The 12,797-nt window shown below is 38.0% G+C and overlaps 1 protein-coding gene across 2 annotated transcripts in view; it reads left to right on the forward strand.

Moving 5' to 3' along the window:
- Nucleotides 1–9,155, forward strand: part of snx13 (sorting nexin 13) — a 50,495-nt gene extending 41,340 nt beyond the window's left edge. For both annotated transcript variants that reach the window (XM_017720959.2, XM_017720960.2), the window contains exons 19-26: nt 1,256–1,363; nt 1,473–1,583; nt 3,270–3,431; nt 3,943–4,014; nt 4,369–4,514; nt 5,251–5,319; nt 5,409–5,521; nt 6,668–9,155. In XM_017720959.2, the coding sequence (XP_017576448.1) occupies nt 1,256–1,363; nt 1,473–1,583; nt 3,270–3,431; nt 3,943–4,014; nt 4,369–4,514; nt 5,251–5,319; nt 5,409–5,521; nt 6,668–6,900 (1,014 nt within the window). In that variant the 3' untranslated portion in view covers nt 6,901–9,155. The remainder of the gene's footprint in view (nt 1–1,255; nt 1,364–1,472; nt 1,584–3,269; nt 3,432–3,942; nt 4,015–4,368; nt 4,515–5,250; nt 5,320–5,408; nt 5,522–6,667) is intronic.
- The last annotated feature ends 3,642 nt before the right edge of the window (nt 9,156–12,797 follow it).

The following is a 12,797-nucleotide window of genomic DNA, read 5'->3' on the forward strand; positions in this document are numbered from 1 at the left end:
CTTTATTTATTTCATTTCCAGTCAAAACAGTTGTTCAAGTTGTTCATTTATCAGCCAATGTTTTTTAAGGAGATTAGTTTTAAAATGATCCCATGCATATGGAACGAGAAATTGAAAGGAAAAAAAAAAAACAAAACAGAAGTTTCCAAAACTGGGAAATGGAACTCCAAACGGCCACCAAAACGCTCCCCATCAGATAAACAGCACTTACAGCTTTCATATTTTGAGATAGAGGAGAAAATCAAGATGCTTCAGATCTGAAAACAATCCACATCCATCCTTCTGCTGTGAGAAGACTCAACGCTATGGGTCTGAAAGCTGTAGCTGTCAATAAGAACCTCACAGAGAAAAGCAGAACAATGGACTGACCACCCCAGAGTCCAGACCTCAACATCACTGAATGTGTTTGGGTTTGTGAGAAGCAGAAAATGCAAGACTGAATTTTGGAGGCGTGGAAAAACATCCATGCAGATTTCTTTGGAAAACTAAAAGCAAGAATTGAAGCTGTAATGAAGGCAAAAGTTGGACACAGTGAATACTAAAATAATTGATATTAAATGTAGCAGTTATATAAAAACGTTTCCCCTGATACTGATCAATCAATATCGTGAAGTCAGTGTCATTTTGACTGGAAATTAAATGGAGGTTAGTCTCTTTGTACAATATTGTCTTTTTGTTTTTCAGATTAATAAGGTTTTAAAGTACTATATGGGCTAAAGCTGATACCCTGTAACAATGAACAGAATATTCAAACTTAGGTTAAATATAGAGTGTGTATGTTAATTCTTTTTTTTTTTTTTTGGTGAAAATAAGAAATGCCTAAAATGCCACGGATGTTAAAATGTAATTTTTTTTTGCTTTCAGATTATTAAAATGTTAAGCATTAGAAAGTGCAACATTACAAACTTTATAATGGCACACTGTAATTTACACTGATCCATTCAACCTGTTTCTTAGCAGCGCAGAAACACTAGAAAGCAGCTGTTCATAGCCCTGATCTAGCTCACTAGTCGAGCCATTATCAACAATACAAAGACACACTATGATACTATTGTATGTTATGTTGTTGCACCATTGTGGTATTAATATGTTATTAAATAGTTCATAACTTTCATAAAGATTCATTTTTGGTTTTCAGACCATTGTGTCCTAAATTTTGATTTTGATTTCAGCCTGGAATTTTAATCTCGGTGCAGCACTGCTAACGGCAAATCTGAGTTTCTCTGCTTATTGAATGTTGCTCTGTTGACTGTAGTTTGAGAACCTGAATTCTATATTAAAACTTCCTGGGAAAAAAACATTCAACAACATGGACAGGGACTTCCTGGAGAGGAGGAAAAAAGACCTCAATGCTTATTTGCAGGTAGGCGCAATTTATAAATTATATAAATATTAAAGATCTCTTCAAACCTATAAATAGGGCATATTGACTTTGTAGGATATTTATGGCATTAACTGGGTCTGTGTTTCAGCTACTTCTGAATCCAGAGATGGTGAAAGCCTGTCCTACTTTGGTGCCCTACGTCCATGACTTCCTGGAGAACAAGGCCTACAGCAAGGGCAAAGGTGACTTTGCACGGAAGGTGAGAGAGAGAGAGTGTTACTGACCTGCCTGTTCAGATTTAAACCCCTATGCTATTTATATCTAAAAACCTTCAAAAATCTGTTCCTCACCATCCTGTACTGTGTTCAGTGCATCCAAGCTTTCTGTGTTTTTTCCTCAGTATTTTCACTTACAGATCAGCAAAAGTGTGTTTTTCTAATTGCTCCAAAAATCCATGCAAATTTACAAATACCTGCAACAACAATATATTCAGGGCATGACTGAGTATAGCTGTTAAAACATGATCAAGAAGTGTTATCGTTTTCTTAAGCAATAATATGATGCACTAATACCTTGACCAGGGGCTGGCAATACAGATGTTAAGACAAGCCATTTTGACCTTTCAACGAAATACAATCCACCTTGGGAGCCACATTTTCCGTTCATTTTACTGAAATGACATTTTACCATCTTGGCTGTAAATATTTCTCAATATGTGCTAATTTCCTAAAATGGACTAAAAAAGATAAAAATAAAATATAAATGAAAACACAGACTTCCTTTGCTCTGCTTTAATATTTAGCTCAGCTGTAGCCACCTTTCTTGCATCTCCGGCAGTTTCTTCTAAAATATCTCTGCACGTTCAAGTTTTTATGAGGCTAAAGTCGCTTCTTATTCTCCAGCCTCTTGTTCGAATTTGCGTGTTCCACCTTAAATGGGGCCTGAGGTGCCAGAATGAAACTGCCGCCCCATTTAAGGTGGAATGGGGAAAATTCAAACACTTCAGCTTCACTGCTTTATAGTGTTTAACAGTTTCTGGTTGCCTAGTAAACATATTGGAAAACCACCTGGAGTGAGTCTGTCCATTCAGTGTTTTAAATCTTTCTCTTCTTTGCCCTTTCATTAGCTACTAGCCAGGTGAGATTGTTGTCTGTGTTGTTGTGTTACTAGCCAGCCTTCAGTGTTAAAGGCTGAATTAACAGTTACACAATAATTCCAGTGTTTAAGTCCATTTGTTGTTAAAACTGTGTTGAACGATCTGCAGAGCTTTTTTTTTTGTTTACTTGAAAGGAGGATTAATTTTATTTGTACTTAAGTGTAATTCTGCTGTGGAGCTGCATGATGCCTAGACATAGACATTGCTACATTTCCTATTTGCATTACATTCTCTTCTATGGTGCTCTAATGTGTACTGTGCTCAAAACACCAGTTAGATTATGCTTAAATTCACTCCCTGAGGAGACCTAGTGCATTTTGTACTATCTGTTATAAATGATGCTTTTGACTTTGATCCAGCATCATCTTGAGGGGGGGGGCTGTTGAGACAGCACTTATGTTTGCTCATGTGAAAGTAGATGTTGATTATCCTCAGTGTCATTTCCAGTAAAAAATACACATAATTTTGCAGATTTAAAAGCAAATAAGAAAATAAACAAAAAAAAAGTTTATTCTTAATAGTTTCATGTAAGATATAGATATTAGTTTTGATGGGAAAGGTAATACATATGAAATTTTCCTGGATCATAGGTTTAAAGTCACGTATTACAAACGGACTTAAAATCTTCTTTGTTGCCCAAGTAGAACTACATAATCGATCATTTTAGACACCGTGATACTGGGAAAAGTCCAGAATGATGATTAAAACCTGCAGTTTGCATGGTACTTGTTTAGAGGTGTAAGCTTCCGTTACTTGTTCATTCATTTAAGTGCATTTTTTGTGTTCTAGATGGACACATTTGTGAACCCTCTTCGTAGCTCCATGCGTAACGTGTCGAACGCTGTGAAGTCACTTCCTGACAGTCTGGCTGAGGGAATGACGAAAATGTCTGACAACATGGGGCGCATGTCGGAGAGGCTGGGCCAGGATATCAAACAGTCCATATTTAAGGCAGGATCATCATTCTACACATTCTTTTCTAATAGCAGTTTTCAGGCTCTCAGGTTGGCTTTCATGGATAACTAAGAATTAGGAAAAGTTACTCTTGAAGTCAAAGATAATCATTTGGTTTAGGGCTGGTTGACCCAAATGCTCTGCTGTTTTTAAAAAGGCGTTGAGACATTTACATTTGTGAAAAACTATTATTATTTATCAAAAACAAATTGTTGTCATTGTTATCATTATTATTATTATTATTATTATTATTATTATTATTATGCATACATGAATATTAAAGCTTTGGCTTGGATTCGGTTTAGATCAGTAAAACCCTCTTGATCATCGATGTGTTCTTGTATATCTCGGACAGATCCAGAAACATTAAACAACCCTTTCTGTTTGTGTTTGAAATGAGACTGTATCATGTGTTTCTAGTTGTAACTGATGCATTCTAATTAAATTAAGTTCACTTTATAGATTTTTTTGGCTCAGAGATGCTAATCAGAGATGTTGTGCTTCTCAGGTGCCGCCCTTAATTCCAAAGTCAGACATTGATCCTGAGCACTGCAGAGTGTCTGCCCAGCTGGATGATAATGTGAGTGACCATGCTGCCCCCTGCAGGCCAATCTATACAGTACCTCTTTTTTTTTGGAACAAGGGAAGTTCATTGTGATCAGTCACGTTCAGCAGTGATGCAAGGTCAAATCAGGGGTTTGACCTTTGCACTCCCTTTATACACTCTACAAAGGTGCTGAAGAACATCATGTAGAGTGAAATGTTTAGGCTGTATGGCATGACGCTTTCTCTGATGTAGATTAGGCATAAACAGCTCACGCAGTATGCACCAAATCAGCAGACTTTCTCTAGCTGTATAGGAGAAATGCTCTGTTCACCAAGTAGCTCCTGATTAATGAACGCTGTGGTTGTGGTTGTCCTTGGCTGTGTGAAGGTGGATGATAACATCCCACTGCGTGTGATGCTGCTGCTGATGGATGAAGTGTTTGACCTGAAGGAGAGGAACCAGTGGCTCCGGAGAAACATCAAGAATCTTCTGCAACAGCTCATTAGAGCCACCTATGGTGACACCATCAACAGGTACAAAATACAAACATGCATGTGTGCGCACACAGTTGTATGCAAAAGTTTCATATGTTGATTTTTCTAAGTAAAAGTAAGTACACATGCTTTACGGACAGCACAGTTCTGCACATTTTAATGCACAGCTACTGTTTATTTGAATTTGATAAATCTAGTAAATACTATCTAGTAAATACCTAGAAATTGAAAAGAATAATAGTAATCACATTATATAACATTGGCACTCGAGGACTGAACAGTGCTTTTGAGAGAACTCTGGGTAAATAACAGAGCTGTATTGTATGGGTATGAGAGCTTGAAGTAGTTAAAACATGCAGTCACTGTTGCTCACGGCCAAAAAAAATGGAAATTGAGTTCAGGTTCGTGCAGATCCTATTTTTAAATAATGTTATTTAATTAATGAAAGAAATAACTACGTTCTGATTAAGCTTATTCTGTCACATATATTTCTATAACCAAATGCAACTGCTTTTCAAAAGGAAAAAAATCTCTCCTCAGATTTAAACAAATAAGACAGATGTTAAAAATCAGAAGTGACTTCGCAAAGTAATGTGATTAGTTGTTTAACAGTCATATTCCTAGCAATTATAATGCATTTACAATTAATTGTAAATATTAGGCATTACATTGTATATAAAATGTTCTGTAGGATTTATTTTGGTTTGTTTGAAAATTATTTGTTTAAGATTGATTGATTGATTGATTACAAATTTCTTTTTCTGTGTCATTTTAGGAAAATTGTGGATCATGTAGACTTCATGACATCTCCTGAGCAAGTAGCTGACTACGTGAAGAGATTTAGGTGAAAAAACAAGGTGTACTTAAGTTTTAAAGAGTGCAGAACTACTATTGATGGTGAACACTAAAATGTTTCTCATGGTGTCCTTACAGAGATTCCTACTGGCCAAACGGAATCCTGGCTGAGACTCCACCACGCAGAGACAAGAACATCCGCATGAGAACCAGAGTAGCAGCTAAGACTATCCTCCTGGGAATCATGCCAGGTGTGTACATGTTTACATAGAGAACATCTACTCTAACTCGTACAGTTTGTTTTGGAAGGCACTGCTTCAATGCCAACGCTAATGGCTTCAAGGTTACGCTTCTCGATTTGCCAAAACCTTCATGAATTGTGTTTAACTGAACAGGATGTGGTAAAGTCTTGGCTTTGGAGTACCCTGTCCTACACAATTTAGGGTCTTTTCACACCTAGGTCATTTGCTAAAATCTACACGAGTTTGGATTTCATCTTTTTCATTTGTTTTGGTTGGTTTTTCATTCCACAGCTTCAGGGCACCAAAAAATACTTGCATATAGCCAGGAATATGGCAGGAAGGCAAGTGTTCAATATAAAATCACGCAGCAAAATACAGTGTAATAAGCCATAAGTGAGTCAATTAAAATGAAAGAGAAAACCAAACAAAGCGTTTAAAAACGCAGATTCTCTCATTCATGACTGTTATCAAAGTGTTTTTGATAGCTAAGTGGTATGACTGTTTATCTGTTGGCTAAAAGAATATCTGTAGATCTTTCTTGCTGTTCTGCTATAAGCTGTAGCCATGACCTGGCCACGTCTCCCACGCCCCGTGTGAAACAGAACAGGTAGTGGAAAATTTACTTAGAATTCACCGGAAGCTGAAACTGAACAAAATATATGCCCAAATGTAAACAACTGAACAAAATGTGTATTAAAATAATCTCTACATCTTACAAAGCTTATGTCAGTTCGTATCACTTGTGAATACTCCTACTGTTCTTGTAAAATAAGTCTTTTAATTATTAGTTGCCATTGTCTCTTTGCAGAGATCTCTTCTTGTGATATTGGATGTACATTTGTTCTTCTGCAGGTTTATATCATTCTTCATCAGTATACATTCGTATGATTTTGTTTTCATTTTCACTCCTATTTTATGGCTGCAGTACATTTGCAAAAGTAGTCCGAAAAAAACAAACACGCCGTGATTATATAAAGTTCAGACTGCACCCAGCTGGTTTGTTGGAAAAACGCAACCCGTGAATAAAACGGGCACAAAACAGCACAACTTTTCTGAAACATGCTGGACAGAACTCCTGGACCAGTGGTGTGAAAATGTGTTACAGCAGTTCCACCCAACATCTGTTTTAACCTCTCGTTGTGGACTCCCTCACAGACGAGCTGAAGCACATCATTGGGGCAGACACCACGCGCAAGGGCATCCTGCGGGTCTTCGACATGTTCCAGCACCAGCAGCTGAACCGTCGTCTGGCCTACGTCTTCCTCGAGGGCTTCCTGGAGACCATGTTCCCCCAGTACAAGTTCCCAGAGCTGTTCATCAAGCTGCACTCGCGCTCACCGCGCATGCGCACCTTCTCGCAGAAAGTCCGCAGCCTGCAGAAGAGGTGACAGATCCCGGCTCAGCCACTAGGATGCGCCACTCATGGAACAGGAGGGACCGGCCCATAGCGAGGCTGGAACAAGGGCCAGGCCAGGGGGATGCGGTGTGGTGTGTATGTGTTTGCGTGTGTGTGTGTGTGTGCGCGTATTTCAGGAATCTGCTTGGATTGCACACCCCTGTCGTCGTCTCCTCCAGGCCCTCACCCAAAATCTTCCCTGTTCTTAATAGAAGCACTGTATCAATGCGGCTGTAGCATAGAGGATCCATTTCTAGCATTGTGGAGCGTTCATTCAAACACGTTCACATCTACCACTAAGAGACTGCAGTGCCTGGCCTGTAAGGTCAGCATTCAGTATTTTTTTTTGTTTGTTGTTTTTTTTTTTTTGTTTTCCTTTTTTGTTTCTTCTTCTGTTTTAAATTTGGGAGAAAGTTGCAATGTGGGAAGATTCCCAGTGGCAGTTGGCAAAGAAGGTCAACCATCCCTTCCACAGATGTGTTGGCCAGAGCATACTGTGTGATTTTAAAGCAAGCTAATAGAGATTGGAAGGAGGGCAACTGACACCCCTTAATATGCTACACTTGCTACAAACTAAGGTAGCTAAGGTGAAGACGAATCATTTTAGGGTTTGGCAGGTGGGTTTTAATTGCACCGTACGTCACCTTTTACCAAGTGAAACCATTTATATGTATGACTACGTGTTTATAAACGATTTAATAACCAAATATATTTGCAGCACTGAAAACACAAGGCTTCTGACGTTCACAGTTATCTCGGTGAAAGCACGGAAGGCGAGGTTGAGAATCCAGGATGCATGCCTGGTTTTCAAACGTAATCCGTAACCATAATGAAAAAAGGGTAATCCCAAGAGGAAGGCCGAGTCCGGTTTCAAAGAAGATCGTCCAGCAGGTTACGGCGTGAAATGATGAATGTTTGAATTCCTGTCCTGGTGGGAGTCCAAGCATATGGAGATGCTTTAAAGAATGTACCTGTCTCGGGCAAATTCTTTTCTGTGCTTGTTCGTTTTTTTTGTTTTTTTTTTTATTAACTCTGTTCAGACACTGGGGTATGTGTGCACATGTACCTGTTGGTTTTTGTTCTTTTGATTTATTATTTTTTAATACTAGTACACTATTAGAGATGTGTAGCACTACGACGAATCCTTGTTGAAGTCAGAAGTGTGTGCCAGTGCCAGTTAGAAAATCAGCCTTAATTCTACGACCAAGAGACTTGCTATACGTAGCTTCCCTTACATAAAATAAAACGTAACACTTAAATGATGGGCAGCGTTCATAAGGCTACATTGTAAACCTACATGGTTAGTAGAACTCAAAATATCTTAATAATTTAATATTTCTAAGTCTATAAAATCAAAAGTCAGAAGTTTGTAATACATGAGAGATGTGCATACCTGGCATTGCCGATACATAAACATTAATAAAAATGCAGAAATTAGTCCACATAGATTAGCATTACAGAGAAATAAACTATTTATTTCTGTAGGCATTTTCATTCAGTAAAATGAATCTAATACTGACTATCACAGTAGCCCAGCAGCACCTAAACATTCTGCTTTTCCAGAGTACAGCACATTTTAAATATCGGTAAAATCGAAACATCTGTCAAACAGTCATATGCAAATTCTGTGTTGTCCTTCACAGAGAACACACATCTGCACATTTTAATGCAGTCTTACTGTTTATTTGCTAAATTTAACATATTGCTTAAAAGAAAAAAATAAAATGTGGCACAATTATAGCAGCTTTTATATTTTGTTTTATTTTTTCAAATACACTAAACTCAATTGAAAAACTCAGTTTCAAATATATTAAAATAAATTGAAATTGTACATTAAAATTAGCAGGAAAATGTCATAATTACGCTTAACTTGAATATAGTGTTCAAGCTTTTGCACACGTCTCAATCACAGTGTAATTAAGTCAGTGTAATTGAACCTTTAAAGTAATTATAACTCAAAAATCACATGAGTACTTAAATATTCTGTGGCTACTTAAATCTGTTGAGTAGTACTAACTCTAACAGGACGTGACTGGATGTTAGACTGCTTAAAACATTTAAGCTACATTCACATTTAAATAAATGTTTAAACAATGCGTTTTAGGAAAGGCAGGGGTTATGTTTAGAGTTCTATATAGAACCGTTCCATGCTTAAATGGTACTTAGCGTGGTGAAATGGTTCTTCAGATTGATGGAGAATGTGATGTAAATGGTTCTCTGTAGAACCTTTTTCAAAACGGTTCTATATAGCACCAAACAGGGTTCTTCTATTGTTACAAGCTTGACATTGTTTTTTTTGATGCTATATGGAACCTTTTTGAAAATGGTTCTATATAGAACCCTATGCAAAAACGTTCTCCATTAATCTGAAGAACAGTTTCATCATGCAAAGAATCATTTAAGCTAGAACCATTGCCTTTGCTAAAGAACCTTTAAAGAACCATCTCTCTTAAATCTGTATATGATCATCAAAGAACAGCCATTGGATCTACAGCATAAGTAACAAATAGCTGGTTACAAAACACTCAGAATTGGTTTTGTCTACTTATGCAAGTCTAATCAAAAGTTGATTGGATGTACGAGCAGTTTACTTTTAATATGAGTATTGCAGGCTGAGCTGGTAGACTGCAGCACAGTCTAGCATGTTAATGCAAGTACTAGCATGGTTATATGTTTAATACTAGTAAAGTGAATAATGTGAATTTTACATATTAGAAGACAGAAATAGGTCAAAAGTGTCAGATTACTGTTGAAAAGACTCTTGAGCTGTTGGTTGAGCTCTGTTGTTCATTGTAAGTTGTTGAAGTTCAGTGTAACGGTTGTATATTTTTAGTTTTCTTCACTCAGTCCAGTTAATAAATTTAAACTTGGAGGTTTATAATGTACACAATCCCTACATAGGCCTTTCATGACGACTGACAGACACCTCCCTAGATATCTATGAAGGCTTCAATGGACAAAAGTAGCCTTTTTGACTACAGACACTTGTTGGAATAAGCCCTCATGAATGTCTGTCATAAAAGGCTAATGTCGGTGCTGTGTAGCCTTACAAATGCTGCACTTCAGTAAAGTGTTACCAAAAATTGTACACAAATACTATATTAGAGAGACCCAAATCCAAATTTTATTTTAGCGAATATGTAATTCATTTTTTGTGCAATATTTTTGGTTTCTTTAATGCATGTGTTTGAATAATTGTATTCAGAGGCAACAATATGTGAGAGTGACAGAATCCAAAATTATTCAAAAAAAACAAAAAAGTCTTCTACTCCAGACAGACTACATTCCGTTTGTTGTTTATTGCTCAGCTTATGTTAAAGACTTGTTTTATAAGTCTGGCTTTTGCATTTTTAATTTGTCTTACTTCCAGTGACCATAGTGTTTCCTTCACGATGGATTTCATTCGTGCATGGCTTACTTGCTGTGGGAGAAGGAGAGTGCGTTCTATTGAATCAGTAGAGATCAATTGGTGCATGTGAGCATATCATGTACAGACGAAGCTGAAAGTTGGGTCTGTGTTTTTCCTTCTTTTCCGGCTGTAAGGGTTCCTGTGCTTGTGGTCCATCAAAGGCAGAGTGTGGCTAATAATGACCTGTATATTAGATCATTTCAGTGATAAGACAGACTTTTACAGCATTGGACCTCATGACCCTTCAGCCTGAATGGAGGACAGTCCATCCCATATACAGTACTGTGCAAAAGTTAAACACCACTCATTCATTTAATTTCCAGGAAAAAGAAAATCTGTTTGTAAACAGACGCCTCAACAGCTAAATATAATATCAGTTTTTCAGTGTTCGCTCTTACAGCCTCCATTTGTTTCTGTAGACTCACTTTCAGTGTTTCAGAGAAATCTGCAGGGATGTTTTTCCACACCTCCACAGTTCAGCCTTAGATGCTGGTTGCATTTTCTGCTTCTCACCATCCATGTAATCCCAAACACATTGTGATGTTGAGGTCTGGACTCTGGGGCAGTCAGTCCATTGGTCTGCTTCTTTGTTTGATGTGTTCATCTCCTTTTCTCAGTGACGTTCTTCTTGAACAGCTACACATCCTTCCAGACCCATAGCACTGAGTTGTCTTCTCACAGTGGTCCAGTTTTATAATGTCTCTTATTGTCCTTTGCCTTTCCTTATGCAAACAAATTCTTTCATAAATCTATCCAGAAAAATGAGTAACCTATAAATAAGTAACCTGTACTTAATGGCTGGAAATGATGAAAGTTGGTCTCTAACTTTTGCACAGCACTGTAGCCAGCAGTCAGATGATCTCTGGGTTCGTGCTCCGGAGAGTGGTTGCCAGTGCAAAAGGACATTTTTTAACTAAATAGCACTTAATGTAACTTCTTCAAACGAGGGTTTCGTCAAAGTCAGGTGGAATCCTCGTCCCGCATGCTGTGACACCGCGTGGCTATCGTTTGCCGTGATTGGTCAGCACCAAGTGGTCGTAACCACTCCTAATTGGTCTATAAGTGGCTAATGTCTGCTACGAGTGGCTATTGATCAGCTACAGCCTTCTGTGATTTGGTTAAACTGATGCTCCGCAGCACGGACATCGGTGTGACCTGCCTCTCCTACTGAGTTGCGCACTCCAACTCTACCTTTAAACTCAGTAAATGGTTTCTCTGTGATGCAGGACTGCTCGTTTCTGTTCGTTTTTCTGTTTTCTAAGTCCCCATACATATGAATCTATGATGATTAATTGTGCATATCAGTGTACAGTATGTGTCAACAGTGTGCCTAAATGTACTGTCGATTATATTTTCTTATTTTTCTTTAACAAACAAGAAAAAAAAAAACAGAGAAATCAAGCCGAATGTCACGGTCAATTTAATAGACTGAAAAAGGACTCTAAAAGGGTTTAGAGTGTTTGCATCATGCTTCTAAAATATTCATTTTGAGCAGCAGAAACTCAGTATAACACTAATAAAAACTTTAACTCTGACTAACTCACTGCACAGTACGTGGTGTCATTTGTAACTGATTTGTTATCGAAGGTGATGACCTGAACCAGCTGAATGGTCAAATATATTTTTGCCATTTACTCCAGCAATTCTGAATAGAGGTCAGAAGATGAATAGTAAGCATTAAGAACCAACCAGCCACTTTTTAATATTGTGATCATGTCCAGGCCCTCGTTCTTGAGCAAGTAGAGTGGTGTAGAAGTTAATATTGGTTAAGTATCTTTTGCACAATGTGTCCAAACATTCGTAGTCACCTGCTCAACCAGCATTTCTTCTGAAATGAAGGGTATTAATAGAGTTTATTCCCTATCAGTACCCTCTACTCTTCTAGGAGTACTCCTCCTGTTACTGTGGTGGTTCCCTTCGGGGTTCATCTCGGTACCTTTAGTCAGAAAACATAATTGTACCATAATCCATTGAAATTTTGAAGTTGAATTGACTCCACACACCCCGTTTCGTCTCCAGGCTTTTTATTTTACTGTTCTGTTTTAAAACATCAAGTTACGAAAACCTGGAAAAACTTATTTAAGGTTCACAATTGGACCTTAAAACCACTGCTGTACCTTTTAAGGGAACATTTACACTGCTTGTACCTTGATGAATGAAAAATGTAGCTGCACAGAACCTTTAATTCTAACAGGGTAGATGTTGGAACATTTGCTGTGAGGATTTGATTGAGCATTAGTGAGGTCGGGTACTGATGTGGGATGATCGGTTCTGGATCACTCCAACTTATCACAAAGGTATTGGATGGAGCTCCATCGCTCCAGAGAACGCGGTTCCACTGCTGCGCAGCCTAATGAAAGGATGAAACCAAGACTCAGAAAAAGGGAAGCCCATCCTCCAGGTGCACCACGTAGCAAAACAACAACAGTAGGCACCTACTCAACCAGCATTTCTTCTGAAATGTGAGGTGTTAATAGGGA

Source organism: Pygocentrus nattereri, chromosome 1 (genome assembly GCF_015220715.1).
Source record: "Pygocentrus nattereri isolate fPygNat1 chromosome 1, fPygNat1.pri, whole genome shotgun sequence".
NCBI classification, from domain to species: domain Eukaryota; kingdom Metazoa; phylum Chordata; class Actinopteri; order Characiformes; family Serrasalmidae; genus Pygocentrus; species Pygocentrus nattereri.